At 33.3% G+C, this 20,095-nt stretch overlaps 1 protein-coding gene across 2 annotated transcripts in view; it reads right to left on the bottom strand.

Annotated features, from left to right (window-relative positions):
• ASCC3 (activating signal cointegrator 1 complex subunit 3) overlaps positions 1-20,095 on the bottom strand; it is a 263,322-nt gene that overhangs the window by 69,180 nt on the left and 174,047 nt on the right. For both annotated transcript variants that reach the window (XM_065735653.1, XM_065735658.1), the window contains exons 18-27: positions 19,044-19,208; positions 18,111-18,197; positions 15,764-15,940; positions 13,438-13,663; positions 9,658-9,812; positions 5,925-6,023; positions 5,282-5,450; positions 3,175-3,395; positions 1,708-1,793; positions 27-193 (exon numbers count right to left, since the gene is read on the bottom strand). In XM_065735653.1, the coding sequence (XP_065591725.1) occupies positions 27-193; positions 1,708-1,793; positions 3,175-3,395; positions 5,282-5,450; positions 5,925-6,023; positions 9,658-9,812; positions 13,438-13,663; positions 15,764-15,940; positions 18,111-18,197; positions 19,044-19,208 (1,552 nt within the window). The remainder of the gene's footprint in view (positions 1-26; positions 194-1,707; positions 1,794-3,174; positions 3,396-5,281; positions 5,451-5,924; positions 6,024-9,657; positions 9,813-13,437; positions 13,664-15,763; positions 15,941-18,110; positions 18,198-19,043; positions 19,209-20,095) is intronic.

The raw sequence follows: 20,095 nt of genomic DNA, 5'->3' as shown, positions 1-20,095 counted from the left end.
CAAACAAACAAGAAAACTATGCTCACCTAGCAGATGGATTTCATCTATGATGAGAATGGAAACTTTCTGAACATAGCTTCTGTTCTGCCAGCTTCTGCTGACACCATCCCACTTCTCTGGGGTAGTAACAATCAGATCAGCTTGAGCAATAGCTCTCATATCAGGAGTCACATCTCCGGTCAACTCTACAACCCTGTGATCAAGAAAGGTATTTTCAGACTTCATAAAACTGGCTTCATAGTGCTTCAGAACATCTTAACATTCAAACACTAATTCTCAAAAGAGAGAAGAAACAATATTAAACAAAATCAGATTGTTTCTGACCAACAAGATTTTCAAATCTGTTCTGAGACTAAAAAACACCACTTTTCTAGCAAATACGACATAAATACCAAATATCATTCCATTGCAACACTATAAAAAAGGAAGAGGGTGAATATGAGTCTAAAATAATCTATTGCTCCTTCTTCAAAATGAAGACCTTATAGAAATATTATTACGTTACAGTGTTATTTGTAACATTCTGTCATAGACAGCACAAAAGCTTTCTAAACCAAGTTGCTGCTTGCTGATGTGTGTAGATCTCTGGTTTGAATAATGAGGCTGAACTGCAGCATATCTACATTTGTTGGTGAAGCTTCAAGAGTAGAGCAGAAATTATGCTGGAGTCATTTATTGGGGAATACTAGTGGAATTCTTACAGCTGTTTTACTTTATTATCCTTTCAATTTCTACAAATACTGCACCATTTTAGACAGAATATTTTTAACATTTCTTTAACACGTTCTACATCTAACCAAGGTAATGTGCCTTTTCTATTCAACAGTTAAGCCACAAAAATTAAAATCAATCTCAAAAAGGAAATACTACCTGAAAATATTTAAAAATGATGGAATAAATAATTCATTTTCACGCATCATTAAATAAAAACAACAACTAAGGAAGAACTGACAGTTAATTAGTTACAGCTATGATAACAGCAGGAATCTCTCTGGCAATTTTGTGTATCTCCTTTTATTGAAAACTGTGGTGTGCTTTGAGCTTTAACTTACAAAAGAAGCTGTATATAGGAGAGTGAAAGGTCTTACATCCTATATGTATTTTTTTTTTAACTCAAGGAAGTATAACTTTGGAAAACATCAACATGACTGATACTCCTCATATGTCATAAAGTAACAGCTGAACTCCAACACTTCTGAAGATCAGCAAGAAATTAATGAGGTCAAGGAATAAATCTATATTCCATACTTTATATAAGAAAGACAATATGTGAATGCTGATATATAGTTCATACAATTTCTATGAGATCTTTTATAGATGAGGATTCCAATGAATGCTTATTTTGATTTGCGTTTTCAATTAACAAGGACACTGCAAAGAGAAATCTTAGCTTTATATTTGATACACTGGCTATTCATCAGAATAAAAATAGGTAGACATCAAAGTGTACCTCTTTTTTCAGGTACTTTTTTCTTTTTTCTTACTTTTTCAGGTACTTTTTTCTTTTTTCTGACTTTTCTTTTTTCGATTTTGCTCTCACAATGACTACTGATAGCATTTTTTTTTTTTTTAACTATTAGAAATTTGAAGGATAATATACAAGCAAAATCTGTTTTGAAATACTTGAAAGTACTCTGTAGATTTTATTTACACTTGATGAGCTTTTCCTTTTCTTCTCATTTCTTTAAGAAATAAGGAGAAACATACTTTTTACCAAGTTTTTCTTCAATCCTAACTTTCCAGTCCTCAATTCTCTCACGAACGAGTGCTTTTAAGGGTGCAATATACACTGCCTGCAAAGAAAAAAAAAGCAAAAAACAAAACACTAAGATACTTATATTAAATTCTACCAATATGAAAAGAAAATATTTTATACTTGCAAGATTTTCTCATTATCTGCAAATGCATTAAAGCATTCAAATTCCTCAAATTCAAGTTCCTCAAATGACCTAAACCAGAACAATACTCAAAACAGACAAAACCTGAGAAAATTACTTTGTTTCCCAAACCATTAACAAGCAAATAAGTTAAAAAACAAAGAATAACTTACTGAAATTGAAGTATTTATTGCACTATTTAATATCAAAATCCACTGAATATATTAATAAAGCCAGTTTTCCAGGACAAGAAAAGCATGGAAACATGCATTCTAGAACAAAAATAATCAGAATTTCCAGCATGTAATACCTTACATGATTTCTAGATATGTCATTTACATTAAGAAAATACAAATTAAATAATGAAGCTGATTATTCTGAGTAAAATGTCATAATAATTGACCTCAAAGAAGCTCGTTGTACAAGGTGGAATACCTTGAGATATATTTATTTACAAATTTACGATTAAATATTATGAAGGTCTGAATTAAATTATTAGGAAGGTCTGAACAGGAAGAAACCACTGCATGAAGAATTAACATACATTTTTTAGAATGTATAGCCAGATTTTTGGACTTATTAAAACTAAAAAAGTATATTCCTTGAAAAATTGGCTATATTATCTATTTAAAATAAACCAAAAATACATCTGAGCCTTACTATCTTAATCTGGACTAACAAATTACATGAAGATACTAAGATTTCAAAGTCAAATAAGTGACTTATATACATTACTTCTGATAAATTCAAAGGTTATTTGATTAAATCCCTCAATTAAATGTATTTTCCAAAGGCTTTAGAGATAAAATATGGGTACCTAAGACAGAATGTCTAAGCCAAGATACAGCCACATATTCACTTTGAAAACAAAACTCTCCAAAGTAGAAATTCTGAGGTTTAGGCGATTTATTTTAAGGTGGAAAACAGAATAGGCTTGCAGCAATTAATAAAAATTTATTTATTTAAATAAGAGAGAGAATGGGGCTAGTGCTATTGACATGGAGGGAAACAATTTATTTAAAGCTGAATTTCTGCTAGTAGAAGATTAAAAGCTAAACAAAAACAACTTAGGTAAAGCAGTCAATTACAGAAAAGGAAAACTACTATGTGACATGTTTTCAGATTTAACTCTAATTGCCCACTGATTAATAAATAAATCTGAAGTAAAAGCATATGCATTTTGTATTCAGACAGTTATAAATTGGAGAAAGAAAAATTCAGTTTGCAGTAGTCTTCCTAGGCTTCTGGACTGCTGAAAACATACAGTGAATGGTTCTAGTGAATCTATTTTCCAAACCTTTGATGTTGGATACTTGTTAAAAACTCTAAAGATGGCTAATTCAGCTGCAACAGTCTTTCCAGAACCTGTAGGTGCTCCGAGAAGAACATTACAGTCTGTGTGATAAAGCGTATGAAATATCTGGGTCTGGATAGGATTGAAGTGTGTGAACTTGTAGAGGACTTCATATTCTGGATGTCCTAAGGCTGTGACAGGTAAAGGTTGAAGATCTAGAAGCTCTACAAACACAAAATAATAATGAGTGCATAACAACAGATGTCATCACATAACAGAGTTATGTAATATTAAGCTAAAAACATTAATATCTTAGTGGAAAACTTCCACTGGAAATGGCTCTACCTAATATCTCATATGACACAGAATTCTCATTGGGCTATTGCTAACTTTCACAAGGAATACTGAAAAGTTGATTTTACAGCTAAAGTATTTCTTGAAGTATTATAGTTAGTATTCTGTCAGCTAAGAAACCAATCACTTGAATAAATTAATATTATACTTAAACTGCTTTTTTTTTTCTTCCAGTCATAGTATGATCTAAACTCACTATACTAGATTATATATGCACGTCCATATTCTTATGATAACAGAATGTGGAGTAAGAAGACAACAGTCTTGCAGATTCATGAAAACAATCTGTTTAGCAAAGAAGGAAGTTTCAAGATTCTTCAGAGCTTCTAAATTAATGGAATAATACAAATCAGAGGGGTACAGTTAAATTCTCAATTTAATCCTTTAAACATGTAATTAAAGATATAATCTCGATAAATAAACAAACAGGCTTTCAATACATGATCCTCAGTATATCTTGAGGGCATCTGCTAACCAAACAATTAGATTACGGAATTTGGAAGATGACATATATAGCCAAATTGGATTTGGAAACCTACCAAATTAAGGAGACGGCACTGATTCTGCTATGCAGATGCTTGCTTTGAAGTTGGTCTATTTTTTTTTTTCTTCTTTTTTTTTTTTTTTCTGTAGCTAGTGGTCTCATTTTCTTTTCAGGGTGCTCCACATTAAGGTATGATATGGGAGCTATAAAATCTACTGAAGCAATGATGCCTAATATTCTTCACATGGTTTTCACTGATACCTTATGGCTGTTTTATCATTCCCACTAAAACTGATTTCTTGAGTTCTGTTGAGGAGAAAGAAGGTTTTCTGCCTAGCAGGGCCTCTATGTACTTCATTGTTGAGTGGGAACCAGATGGGAATTGAAATCAATTATCATAAATCCTAGAGGCTCCATAACTGGTGATGTGTAAATATCTTTCTGTTTCTTCTGAATAGTAGTCAGTGATCAGTCAATTAGATAAAAAGGTTACACATGCTTTTCCAGACAGCGTAGGTACAGTATAACAATAGCTAAACACTTCACAAACACATGTGAATTTATGCATGCCAAAGGACAACATCATATGAGAATGGAGTATTTCTGAAGGCAGTCACTTCACAGACTGTTAGATGAGCCAAATGTAATTACAGTGGAAAGGTCTTACAATGACATCAGGCACAGTGAATGTATAAAGCAATTTATGTATCCAGAAAAAAAGGAGCAAAACACAAACACATGCTTCTGTGCCAAGTGTTAAAAAGGAGGGGGAGGGGAAGGCCATGACTTGATCAGCAGCGTTGAGTTGAAATTAGATGTTCTATACTGTAACAATGCTTGCTATGATGCACTCATGTTAAAAAAATAGTGAAAAGTTGCACATTTCCAAAATTTTAACTATCTGTCCTTTCCTGAAAACCAATTATAATGCAACCTTCCACATTAAAATTATTTTGAACTAGTCCACAAGAAATGCCTACAAGTACTAAGACATATTGTAACATACATATCAACCTAAATTTATTGACAGTTTCAATTTTCCTGTGTGAGAACTTGAAATAACAAAAGAGCTGCTATCATGTTGAGTTGAAATAAGCTGGATTTTAAAGTTTTAGAGAGCTTTAGAAACTGAGAAATAGAATCAATAATACAACTCTGAGAAAATAAAATATCACATACTTTTCTATTATGAAGGATGAGTTCATTACATTATTATAAGGAAAATCAATGCAAATAAGAAGAAGCGAGAGAAAATGATCACATTTCAAATACCTGTGTGGGGTGGATGTCTCTCTGGAAGAATCAAATGTTGGAAGTTTATGATACACACAGCCTCTGCTCCTAACCATCTATCAGACACAGCTCGAATGTAATATTGAGAAGGCAGAGGTTCAAAGATTGGGATGGTAAACACCAGTAGTTGAGGTTCTTTAGTAATGACCTAGTGCAAACATGGTGTGGAAAATAATTAATGAACAGACAAATCAGTAACGTGACAGATGATATAGACTGACTCACTTTCACAAGTATTACTAAGGCAAAGCAATAATTATGCATGCGACTCAAAATGCAAGATCTATATATATGCAATATCTATAAAGTAGTCCACCACTGGCAATGGATTTTGCTTCCATTGACCTCAAGGCAAGACTAACCCTTTAGCTTTTCTTTTAACAGGCAAAAACATTATAGTCTTTCTTTTTTTCATCTAGAAATAACTGTCCTATCAAAAGAGGAGGAGAAAAAGAGATGTCTGAAATTAGAAAGCATCTTAACAAAAGTCCAAGCTTAAAATGAACATCTGAAACTGAAAGCTTTGCTTCTGTTTAGCTCAATATCCTGTTTCACCTTACAAATTTATTTCTTACTAAATTTACTTTTGTCTTGCTATGAGATTCTGAATAGAATTCCTTACCTGTTTTTTCTGAATGATGAAGTACTCTGAATGATAAATGTGATCATTAGTAGGGTCTTCTACCCAAATCCACCAAGGCTCTCCAACAGTGCCATGTACCTTTAGGAGTAGAAAACTCGGCTTTATTATAGATGTAATGACATTACCAAGAATTGATGAGTATATCTGGTGTATTTCTAAATTAGACATGCTTTCAAAGGAACATAGAAATAAAGACATCAGAGATATGAGCAATATAACAGTTCTAATTACTTTGTCTGCTGAAAGATACTATTGCAATAAGAATTTCCTTAGTGTGCATGTTTCCTTAATGGATGTAACATAAACACAACTGAAACAAATGCCTCAGCTGTCTATAAACAGACAACTGCAAAAGTTTTTTCCAAGATACTAAAAATTGATCTCTTCTCTCTTTTCTTTACTGTATTTGTGTTTGCATTCTGTGCACAGAAACACTCTTCTGCTGTCTGTCGGAAACATTCTCTTAGAAAAAGTTGGAGAGAATTCTGATATCCTTCTCTCCTCCTCTCTCCTTTTTTTTTCTAGAAAGAAGCAGTTATCAGATTCAGAATACTGTGGTTTGATCTAGTTACTGCTATAGGTTAAGTGAGAAGAACACAGAATCACAAAGGCTGGAAAAGACCTTGAAGATCATCCAAGTTCAAACATCCACCAACCACCAATATTTCCCCACTAAACTATGTTCCTAAATGTTGCCTCCAGGGACAGTGACTCAACCACCTACATAGGGAGCCTGTTCCAGCACTTGACCACTCCTTTGGAGTACAAATTTTTCCTAATATCCAGTCTGAATGCAACCTGGAGCAACCTGAGGCCATTCCCTCTAGTCTTATTGACAGACATGTGGGAAAAGAAGCTGATGCCCACCTTGCCACAACTTCCTTTCAGGCAGTTCTAGAGAGCCATAAGGTCTCCCCTAAGCTTTCTCTTTTCCAGATTAAACAATACTCTTCTCATAAGACTTGTACTCCACACCCTTAACCAGCTTTGTCATTCTTCTCTGGACACACTCACGAGCCTTGATGTCTTTCTTGTAGTGAGGGGCCCAAAACTGAATAAAGTACTCTAAGTGTGGCTTCACCACAGCTGAATACACCTCTCTGCTCCTGCTTGCAATGCTATTTCTTACACAAGCCGGGATGCTACTGGCCTTCTTGGCAATTTGGGCATACTCCTTGTTCAGCCAAGTGTCAACCAGCACACCTATGTCCATTTCTTTCACACAGTTTTCTCATCACTGTGCCCCAAGCCTGTACTGTTGTCTGTCCAAAGTGCAGGACCTGGCACTTAAGTCCTGCTGAACCTCATCTGACAGGCCTTATCCCAGCAATTCAGCCTGCCCAGGTCACTCTCAAGTGCCTTCCTACTCCAACTACCCCAACTTGGTATAATCTACAAACTCATTGAGGGTGAACTCAATCCCCTCCTCCAGGTCATCAGTAAAGACATTAAACAGAACAGGCCCCAGTATCAATGGTGGGGAACACCACTTGTGACTAGTTGCTGGCTGGATTTAGTTTCAATCACCCTCTGGGTGCAGCCCTCCAGCCAGTTCCTACACAGCAAAGAGTGTACCTGTCCAAGCCACGGGCTGCCACCTTCTGCAGGAGAATACTGTGGGAGACAGTGTCAAAGGCTTTGCTGAAGTCCAGGCAGACTACATCAACAGCCTTTCCCTCATCCATAAGGCAGGTTGCTAAATCATAGAAAGAGATCACGTTGCTCAGGCAGGATCTGCCTTTCATGAACCCATCTGATCATCCAGTTGCCCCGCACATGCTGTGTGAATTACATACACATAGCTAGCTCTTGATGAACCTCGTACCATTTAAGAACTTACACATACCTATATTTTGGGCAGCCACTGCTCTAAAACTGTGTCTAATATATTATTTGGCTAATTAATGCTAGTTATCCATATTTCTATTAGAAATTCTGCATTCTATTTAGAATGATGAGATCATTCTAGAATTATGTATCCAGGTAAAGGAACAGTCCTGAAAAAATGAACTGTTAGCTAATTTTTTTAACATTCTGATGACAGTACTTGTCAGAAAAGCTTGTGATAATGAATAAGGAATTTTGGACTTTCACTGGCTCAATTCAAAGGGCAGTTATCCATTTTTAGTGACTATTAAATTTGAATAACTTCTTTTATCTCACTAGATAGAAGTTTCATTTAATAAAGAAATAAGAATATCACAAAACAAAATAGCAAGAAACAGCTACCCGAATTAAAAAAAGTAAAAAAAATACTGAGGAGTTGTTCTAGTTTTGATGAGTAGCAATAAGCAAGTACTACAAGAGCTCCATATGTTTAACTGAAAAAAGGCTTACAATATCTCTGAAGCAACTGTTAGTAACACTATGTCAAAGGCTTGTAGTAAATTTGGTCAAATTCTGGTTTTTTTTTTTTGCTTTTTGTTTTTTGTTTTTTGCTATAACTCATCAAGTATGAAGCTGAAGTGTACGATTAGAATTCTCTGCAAACTACTTTCCAATTTGTAATATCTATAAGAATCTGAACTTAGTAGACAAAACTAAAAATAAATTGATAAATTACTTTGTTACTATGAAAATAGATTAATAATATTAATCATATTAATAATATGACTTTATTTATTTTTTACTTTTTATTTCTTTTTTGTCTTTGATAGTAACATGGTAACATAGTAACATGGATGAAAGACAAAAGATGAAACTTGTTTCAGTCATAACAAAAAAAAAATCCTTATTAAAATTCATGTTAGGAACCCATTCAAACATTTCTTGTAATAAATCCAGGTAGCAAGGAAAATCTGACCTCACATATTTTGATCATTAACCTTCCAATCTCAAGCTAACTTGCTGAAGCTTCCAAAACAAAAGAAAAAGCCTTTAGGCAGGAAACATAAATTCTAATATCATCTAAATGTTTATGGAATAAAACTCTAATTTACTTGTGATTAAAGTAAATTTGTGAGGGGATTTATAACTTATTTTTTAATAAAAGATACTTGGTAGGCACCTTTCAGAATGATAATTTTCCGTACCTTCTAAGAGTAGGAAAAGACAAATATGCTTGTCCACTCTTTCTGTAGAATGTTTCAAAAGTACCAGCAACAATACAATGCCCCCATGTGGACATTCATATTTCATTTAGATTTCTCTTACATCTATTTCTAATTAAGAGATTCAGACTGAAAGGGTGTGGGCATATGTAAGCATCCAATTAACACAATTAATACCATGACTTCTCTGTTCATGCAAGTTCCAATATAGAAAAACACTGACATTAATATATATCTGTAAAACTATGAAGAGCAGCAGAACTTGGCATAAAGTATGAGCTGTATTTCATGGCTTTATTTTCTGACTTAGAGATTCATTCACATTTTAGAAAGTCATCAATGTCTCTATTTTTCTTGCTTCTCCATTTTGGGCATATAACTCAAATCTGTGTGTGACACTACTGATATCCAGTATAAGCATGTGCTTCAATGTGATATAAACACTACAACCGTGTTATAATTAAGAGAGATAAAAAGATGATCTTTGGGTGCTTCCTCCATAAAACTCTTAAAGGTGATTCCATTCCTATTACCAAATTTGATTTCCATTAAAATAACCATTCTTTTCTTATCCAGATAGCTGTAGCCTCCCTGTGATTGGAGCCAACTGAACGGTTCTAGGCTTTCCTCCATCATCATCTTTTCTTCTTTTTTTTTTTTACCTGATCATTCCACGTGAAGTCAGGAGTAATGTTTAATCGAACTCGGAGCACTGTGCGAGTAATTGGTTGAATCGTTGCTTCCATTGCAATGGAGGGGATTTGATGGACACACTGTTTTACCTTTAACCCAATCTTCACATGATGCAGCATGTGACCTGTCAAGAAAAGATTAGTGTAACAAATAGACATTTACAGGAAAAATAATCCAACTCTGACTTTCAAATAGGCTTTTACAGGGAAGTGTTACTGCTTGCTTGTTTTGCTCTTGGTTGTGTAAATGTCTGACTCTCTTGACCTGACATGTCAGAATATTTTGTGATACTTAACTTCAATTATCAATTCAGAGCCCAGAAAAGTCAGTATTAATTCCTGCTGTTGGCTATAACCAAGGGGTTAAAATAACTACTAAAAATTCACACAGAAAAAATATTATGTCAAGCTAGTTTCTTTTTCTTCACTGACTTTTTGACCAGGCTCTCACCAAGCCATATAGCTCTTCTTAATACTTGAATACTGACCTTTTACTTGATGAAGGGCACAAAATTGAACGTCTGTAATTCCTGTATAGGAATTCAAAGTACATAGAACACTGGATTCATAGCATTGAATAAAAGTAGTTAATAGCTTAGAATTCACATGACAAGTAATCATAGCAGCTTTGATTTTTCAGATTACATCAGTGTGTAACTGAGGCAAAGGAAAAACAAAATGCTGCACTGCTAATTATTTTTTTTCTCACAATCATAATATCTAAGGCAATAAAGGAATCACATCATTTAAAAAAAAATTCCTGCTTGCAGTTTATAGCTGAAATCTCCATTCCCTTGTTCTGTGTTTTAAATACAAATCAATGTATGTATGCAACACTGATATTTTTTCTTTTTCTTTTTTTATTATTTTTTTCCTTGGAAAAATATTGTAAACTGTAGTTTATCTAGGAAACGAAGACTGATTGATCACATTTTAACTGAAATCCCTTATGCAATTATCTGGAGAATATTTTAAGTTCTAACTGTAATGGTCAGAAGTACTCCCTTAAAAACTATTCCCTTTTAGCTCTGAATTTCTGATGCCATTATGTGGTTCCTTTGTACACTCACTGATTAAAATAATAAATAAATAAATTAAAAAAAAAAAAAGAGTAGAAATCCCATTACCTGCACTATGGGCAAAATTATACAAACCTTTTCTTGATATTACACAGTTTAGGAGAAGAACAGCTTCCAATTTTTTTTTTCTTTTTTTTGAACCTGAACTTTCACAAATTGTTGGATTTTGTCTCTCAAAGGTCTATACTATTAAGTACCGATCTTGCTTGGGAAGCATATCAATAATGCAGAAATTTTAACACATGTTTTCAGTTTAATTTGCAGCTAGTAAATAACTGCAACTGTTGCAAGTGGACTGCTAAAAGTAAAATGATTACATTGGTACAACTTTGTAATGTAGGCGCCATTATAGCATGAGTAGTTTTTGCAATTAGTGATAAAACTTCAGAAATTGTGCTATATAAAGGTAGATGCCAATTGTCAAACTAATAAAGTTTTTGTAGATAATTGGTCTTCTTCATGCCCCATATCACTTTCTGCATCACGATGTCCAAGGTGGACTTCTGAATCAGTACAGGAGAACTCTTGATGCTTTGTACACCTATCTTCTAGAGTACAATAAGTCTCCCGTCCCAAATGTTGCTTGTTAAAATCATAATTAAATGTTCTATTTTCCTTTACATTCTTTTTAATAGTTAAGAAAAGCTATCAACAGCGCTTAAGAAATATGACAAACTTCTAAACAAAATCTGCCTATTCTAGAAGATAGGTATATTTGACAAAAGAGGAATAAATTTTGCTTGTTCCACAAAGATTGTCAACTGTTTTCTGAAAACCTAGACAGTCTATCTCAAATACCACAGTCATTTCTTGGTACTTCACAAACTTTATGGTTACCCTGCAGTAATCAGTAGATTGTTTGTCTAACTCATGGCACACTGGAATCCAGGATCTGTGCACACAACTTTCACTGGGAGACCTGGCATCTGTTAATCACTAGGACATGTCTGAGATAGCCAGCTAACTCTTTTATTTTTTATTCTACTCCTAAAGAGACTATAAACTTTGAAAAGGTAGAAACAGTCATACTGAAGGTGTATTACAGAGTCAGAAAACAAGCCTGCATCTGGAAGCTGCGTCTTTCACCATTTCTTTAGTTTTGAATTCAAATAAAAAATGTAAGGCAAGCAAAGCCTTGGTGATAGAAAGAAAGGACAGAGAGGAAGAAGTATTTCAGGATGTAGCTCCTCAAAAAGAAGCACAGACCAACATGCTTTGGCACTTAAATAAGGCTGAAGAACACAAATATCATGGCATATAATCACCTGTAACCTCTTTTCACAGTCAAAATGAAGTCTACTTTCCAGCTAAGTTAATATAAAGTAAAGCTGCATGTTCTGCACATATACTCATACATTTCTAACTTGTGTATACTAGTTCTACAAGCTCAAGAAGGCAAAATTACTTTTGTATTTTAATACAGATTTGTAGTTTTTAAAGGCAGGTAATAAGCATTAAAAAGAAAAGAATAAAAACACTAATACTGTTCATGAAAAAATATATTGTGTCAAAAAAAACCCAAAAAACCCACAACCCAAAAAACCCTGCACAAATACCTAACAAATTAACAACTTGTGAGACATTTCCAAATGAAAAAGAAGTTACAAAGGTAGAACTTCAATGTTTTATTTTTAATAACTCTAAAGTTACTATGCATTGTAATACATAGTTCAAGTGAGCTGATTTCTTTTTCTCACAGTCCTTTAGCTTACTCTGTTAAATAAAAATATAGTCTATAATTACGCAAACTTTAAAATACTCTATTGAACTTTTTCCAACCTAATATTAAGCACATAAAAAGATTCCTAAGATACGTATATAGTACTCTTATCAAATAAGAAAAATCAAATCAGAGGTCAAAATCATCTAAAAAGTAGTGCCTGTGAACTACATTTTCACTGTAAAATTATGTATTTTACAAAATAAAAGGTTTTTTTTTTTTTCCAAAACCTGACATTTCAGGTACAAGGAAAATTTGAGAAATCAGAAGTATACTGAAATAAGAAAAAAAGTACACTACAGATTTTTTCTTCTTCATTTCAATCAGCTTGCATATATTTTTTCAAAGCACTACATATGCACATACTAGAAAATGTCATTATATGGTTGTTTGGTCAGTTTGTGGATTTTCTCATTCTCAGTATATCAAATCCTTTAAAAAATTAAGGTTATTTCCTGCAAAGACATCAGAGATAAGATTCTCCATGTTCAGTGAAAGTATCTGCAGTGTTTCAGAAGCAAGCCTTTTACTGATAGCACACCTAGATGTGTCTGCTTTTCTTCTTTTTAACATTAATAGCATTGCATTAAAAAAACAACAACAAAATGTGTTTTTCATAATCAAAGCAAGGGCAGCACAGGGTATATGTAATCGTAAGTATGTACCTATCTGCATGTATGTATATATAGACATTTATGTAAAAACACATCAATAGATATATCAATTTCTGGAGTGGGCAGGACGTGGGCCACCTACCAAGCTGTGCCACATTACAAGCTGCAAAGACTGAATAAATTGCCTTTATTGGACAGGCCTTAATAACATGCTAATGTGCTTTCATGGCTTCAAGACCAGAGTGGGTATGTTTTTTTAATGAATGGCTCAGATTTTTATCAAACTTGCATATTAATTAATAATAATTTAAACAGATTAGCATTACTGGTTTCTCACCTATTTCATCTTTTCTCATGTCCTTCATCTTGTCTACAGTGAGATTCTTCTCTTCCAACTTTGAGAGGACTGATGGTGGTAACACGGAGAACTGTCTCAAAGGGCTAACCCAGCCCCACAGCCTCTTGTCAATGACTTTGCTGAGATTCAGTAGTCGATATGTCATTGCAGGCCAACGTTTCCTAAGGGCAATCTCAAAAAGAGCTCGAACAATACGAGCTGCATTCTGGAGAGTGAAAAGAAGGCAAAAATGTTGTAATTCACTCAAGTATTCTTTGGAAAATGAAAAGGAACCCATAGACAACTTTGAGAAACCATAACAATAGATTTTTCTTTTCAAACTTATTTCCAACACTCTTGAAAACTATTTTTTTTTCCATTGCTAGCAGCAGAACTACCTCATGATTGCCTACAGAAATTACTACAAGAGACATGTACAATTAATCAGTCATACTGGCAGGTCTGCCGTGAGACTTTGAACAGAACATTAGGGAGTTCTACGTTTACTGAGTCTCAGTTACTTCCAAATCAAATTCACTTACTGTACGTACTATCTTTCTCCACTTCCCCCATACATCTGCAAGCTCAGTTTACATGAAAATTCAAGATTAAAGTTTTTACTTTAACACTGCTTCCATAACAGGCACCCATTTCACACCGACTTTCACAGCAGTTGCAGAGAAGTTTGGCAGTGTTTTTTGTTGTTGCATTTTTTTTTTCTTTTTAAATAAACACATTACCATTTCCCAAGCCTAATTTGTAACCAATCTGTATGAATCTGCTTTGGAGTTGGAAAATTAATTATTAACATAAGCATGAATGAGGTCAGTCTTATCTTGAAAACCTAAATTATGATATTCCTTTATAAGCTTATCAAACTGTATTCTGAAGTTGTGGATTTTCTTTTTCTTTTTCTTTTTTTCTTTTTTCTTTTTTGCCTACCAGAATTGTGCTTGGATTAGCAATTCTGTTCTTGATTCACTGAATAGAATACTATCATACTCCACTGCCTATGCAATGCAAACAGGAATAAAGAAAAGAAAATTATTTGGCCATGATAGGAAGCATATGTTACTAAAGAAGCACATTTGTTTAACTTAGAAAGGATGAATGATTTTCCTAATGCTCACTATCCAATTAAAAGAAATCACAATTTGTAGCACTGGTTCCACATGCACAGTTTATGGAGAACATGTTGCCTAACTAAAAATGTTATAATTGAGACAAACAATAATTAAAAAAATAAAAACTGTCTTAAAAGCAAAGATAAAAAGAATCATACTGAAAATGATCTAGCTGTGCAAAGGCAACAATTTTTTATGTGTAACGATTTCTGACTCATTTAAACCTTGCATAATATGAAGAGTAAACTCCTCTGCAGAAAGTAGTGGTGCTAAGAAAATCTTGCTGGAGAATATGTATACTTTCAAATATTTAACTCTCATCTGTAGCTAAATGCAAATTTCCAAATCTGTTTTGGAAGGATGAGATAAAAAGGATTCAGTGCAACATATTGACAATTTAAATTAAACAAAACAAAACAAAACAAACAAACAAAAACAAACAAAAAAAAAAAAAAAAAAACCAAAAAGACATACAGGATGACCTAAAAGGTGAAACTTTATAATTTATTCCATATACTTATAAATGGTGCACATCTGGGATTGTCTATGAGCTTTTTGTCACTTTCAGCTCTTCAGGAACTAAAATTTCAAGCAATACCTCTTCCTTTCTAAGATGGTCTCTAATTGTGTAAGCAGGCAATTTTGTGTCATAGATTTGCATGCTCTGTAAATATTGTCTGTTTAGCTATCAGATAAAACTGACAAACAAATATATAAGTTAATATGCAAACTTACATGATAAGGTCTAGCAATCAATTTGTAATATCACATCATTATTGCGCAAACCAAGGATGTGAATAGGACACAAATTATATTTTACAGGACAAAATATAAATGCACACAAAACATTAATATAGATTGCAACAGTTTGCTAGATTCAGAAGAAAATCCAATATGCTAAGAAAATCCTTTCACAGCAACTTCAATTAGAACTTATAAATGCAGTAAGACTATAGGTATAATAGAAATAAAAAGAATATTCAAATTTACATTCAACAAAAACAAAATACTCTCCTAACGTTAGATTTTGCAAGTCTTTTTCTACTTAAAAAAGTACGTCATACACACATGAAAGGCTTTGATTTTCAAATCAATTTGTATTAAAAAATGTTTGCATATCAAAGTCTATTATGTAACTGTAAGCATTTGGAAGAACGAACACAGCAGAAGCAGCAACAGATATGTAAAAATACTATTTTTACCTGTGCAACATAGGCAGAATCTGAAATAAGGGAAAAGCTGTCCATCTCCCCTCTGCTAATATATGTTTGGAGGAGGATATTTATTTTTCCATAGTTGTTTTCCACACCTCCAGGAGCAGGTAGTTCACAGAAATCATTCAATAAGGCATCAAGCTCTTCTATTTCTTCTTCTCTTACCTAAAACAGAATTATACAATATGAAGAGGTTGGAGGAGCTTGATAAAAAACTTTTATACTAAAATAAAATATTCCTTACAATATAGTTACATTATTTTAAAGCAGAGTCTATGATTTCAAAGGGAAAAAAAAAGAGAAGCAAAACCGCATCTTACAGAACGTAGCTAATAGGCTGTAATTGAAACAATCTTAATAGTGACACAATTACTTTTTATTATTCATCACCATCTATTATGGTTGCCATTGACATACAAAAATTTGATATGCCATAAAAATTGAATCTTCTGACCCCACCATCCTTCATCTGATGAGATTTCATTTTTTATTTGACCAGAGTAAAACCTCTGTCCATCTGGATTAGGGCAATCTTGAATTAACATTAAATGTATTCATTATAGTTAAACAGTTTGCATGTGGCATAACACATTTTTAACTCAAAACTGTGAAGTACTATGATTCATGATATTAAAGTTTTCACTGTTAATAAGATTAAGTCTCAATATGAGTAAAGAAATATTCATATCTATATTTTGAATAATGCATAACTTGTTACCATCTCAATGATGACCCTTACATGGCAAAAAATAGCATAAATCTACATATTCTTTGATTTACTGATAGTCTGTTAGTGTAAAACTTATTTAGAGAGGGTAAATGTTTAGTCCCTGCAGGGAACCAGCTGAAAGTAATTTTCATTTGGACTCGACTACCTGACATACAAAAGACCCTAATAAAGTTGGGTTAAAAGCCCAACTGTCCAGCTACCTACAGGATAGAAAATGATGAAGAGCACACCATCACAGATGACTCTAATGTCAGGGAAATATTATGTTCTGCTTTCATCAACATTTTTGATAAGTTTATCTGCTTTTGCATAGTCCAGATCAAAGTTTTGGCTACTGCTGACTTCGCTATCTCAAAATACAGAGCATAAAAATTTATTATGGAGACATGTTTCTTATTATTAAAAGTTGATATTCATATTCACAAAGAGGAATAAACCTCGAGTTACTCCCATGCAAATCAGTTATTAGCTTTGTCACTCAGAGCTGCACATCAAGTGAATCACAACAAACTGGAAATGTTGTTGCACTGATGCCATATCATATAAATCTGAGAAAGTACACTGGAAAAAACTATGTTTTAGTTAAGAAGCATCACTACTGACTTTACTACAATTATAGAAACATTCATTTTCCATATTCTTTCATTTCAAATATTCAGTTATGCTATATTTAGATTTAGCAAAGCAGAGTAACTATCATGAACAAAACCTGTAGCTCTGAAAATGTTGTATGTATCACTGCGGTACCTCACTGTTCGTTATCACACATAATATAAGAGATTATAGAATTTCTTCATCAGGTAATCAGATGGCAATGCTCAGACAACGTGTGCAAGTATGTAAATACATGGATGGTGAGGGATTTACACTGCCAGTTCTCAGAGCCAGGTGAATGAGAGCCAGATCTGATCTGAAAGTTGTACGACTGAGGTAAAATGGCAATGAGCCTGACCTAATAAACCCTCTGGAGTCTGGCTTGCACCTCTATGAGATGGAAGTGTGGGCTAATAAGCTCACACCAGCTTGCAAGATATTATGTCCTACCAACAGAGGAGGCAAAAGGGAAGGTTGGAATTAAACCGAGCTTGATAGTAATCTTATAGCCTGTACAGTAGAATTTATTAAAATAACGTTCTAGATTTCATGTTGAAAACAGAACTCATCATTCTGATAACCTAATATTACCCTCTGCATATCACAGAGTTAAATTCAGAGAGTTCTTTTAAAGCAAATTGTTCTCGGAGACATCTCATAGAAATTGAGACTTCAAACAGAAATCATCATTCCTGGATGCACCATACCGATAGACACTTATCTTCACCTGTTAATAATTGAGAATCTGAAAAGTTCTTAGAAGCATCTAAAAAGAATTCTCAAAGATCCGTAAGTTATTAAATGTGCACTACAGTTCAAGCTGAATTATAGATAAATTTGAATAAGAGCATATATAGTTCTTGGCAATCATTTCTACCTGGAAAACATCCTATAATAATACTTAATATTTGACAGAACTTCGGTCTATGGAAAACGAGCTTACTATTCAGGGAATGAGTACTACAGCCTATTTCTAAAACACATTATTTGCACTAAGCAACACAACTTTACCTTTATTTGTTCAAATTCTTCAGCTTTTGACACTATAGCAAGAATATCACCTTCTGTTTTATGAGCATCGAACAATTCATTGAAAGTCTATTAAAATAAAATAAATCAATTTAGTACTGAAGATAAAAAAGCATATGTAGAACAATAAATAATAGTTAACTAAGATTTTAATAAGCATTTAAGATTAAGAGGCAAATAAGTAACAGGACTATCAGAATGATTCAATTTAAACACTAAAAGTTTCCAGAATGACTTCACACTACTTTCAGAAAAATTAACCCCTTCTAAACTCCAAAAATTGAGAGAGATGCAATCATGCCAGTTCTTAAAAAAATATCTAGGATATAGGTGACAAGATAAATCCTCAAGACTAATTACAAACAGTGGCAATAAGCAATCAAAATGACTAATGCTCTGATTCTTACGCATTTATTCAATAAAAATATCCATTTCTTGAATAGAAAGCTTTTAAGATGAACGCATACTTTAATTCAAGCTTTCCATCGGACACAGTTTTGTACCACCTTCCTTACTATTTGCAGCCCAATACGATTAATGCCAAAAATTGTTACGATTGCATATGGCAAGCTGATAGAATTTTCATGCAGGAAAAGCCTTTTTATTATCAACTTCTATTCTTGAATGTGCTGTCATGCACCAATGGTTGCACAGACTGATAGTATCAAAATGCTTCTTATAAACCACGTAAAAGAAGGCAGAGACTAGAAATTTCAAAGCTAATCCCATACCAACTCTAGTTTTTCACTGTTGCTGTATATGTAGTTTCTTTTTCCCTCTCCTCGTTTTGGTAAATATGATTTGAAAATATATTATACAAATCAAGTCCATATTCTTTAGTATCTTCCAACTATTTTAGGTATAGGTTCAAAAAGAAGGAAAAAAACCCCACAGAAATAGAATCATATATTTTACCTCTATAGTATTGTATTTAATATAGTAGTGGCTGGCAGTTCTGCCTAAATCTGTTGAAGAAAAAAAGCCAGTTCTTTCTTCAAAGCGAATCATGCGGGCTTTGTCCAGCTTTCTGCCAACTTCAATTACCAACTGTTCTCTGTGCTTTTCTAGACCTGGATCCATCTAGACACCAAATACACAGTTATTTGCATATGGGAAGAAAAAAAAAAGCATCAAATGAATAATTTTATTTTAATAATTCAGTAATAAAAAGTCAGAAATTAAGTAAAACTACTAAGTTAAGGTTTTCTTGGTCTCTCTCTCACAAATAACAGTTGTATTTACATTATTGACTAAAAATTGACCATACGTGACTAAGCAATCAAAATAATATTTCTTTTACAATACTTTGAGGCTGTCAATGATATGTAGACTGATAATATTAATGAAACAGAAATGTGATTATAAAATAAATGTACAACTGTTTGAAAGAAATTTTAATAACATTCTTTATGAAAATTATCATTAAAGTAATATTTAATGTTTATGAAAATATTTCACTGGAAGACATAAGCAGCTTCAGTATCTGACATGAAAATGGCTCTGACTGTATTTCAAATCGAATATACTTTGCATTGAATTGCTGAAATTACTGCTACCAAAAGAAGCTATAAAGCCTCCAAAAGCTTTGTGTACATCAGCAGAAATATTCTAGTTATTCAGTTACAGACTTGTTGTATAACCATTCATATTAGAGCCCACAAGGAGCATGCTGTCCTCAACTCCATTTATATTTATATCAAAGTTCAGGAACTTGAACATTTTGTCCAAGTAACAATGCACATTGACTCATTAGCGTAGAAGACTGGGCAAAGCTCCCATCTGAATGGGACTGATGTATAATTGCATGTTTCCACATCATACACCTGGGAGAGCCACAGGAATGGGTGAAAATGGATTCACAGAGATGTTAACTATCTGCTATACATGCACCTGAGATACAGCTCTAATTACACAAGCAATAGTAAGTCACTGATCTGAAAAGACTGAAACTCTATTCTAGTACACAG

This window comes from Cyrtonyx montezumae, unplaced genomic scaffold (genome assembly GCF_038088225.1).
Source record: "Cyrtonyx montezumae isolate F1298 unplaced genomic scaffold, pur_monq_1.0 scaffold_0, whole genome shotgun sequence".
Lineage (NCBI taxonomy): Eukaryota > Metazoa > Chordata > Aves > Galliformes > Odontophoridae > Cyrtonyx > Cyrtonyx montezumae.
The sequence above is the reverse complement of the archived record's forward strand: the minus strand, read 5'-3'. Positions and strand labels throughout refer to the sequence as shown.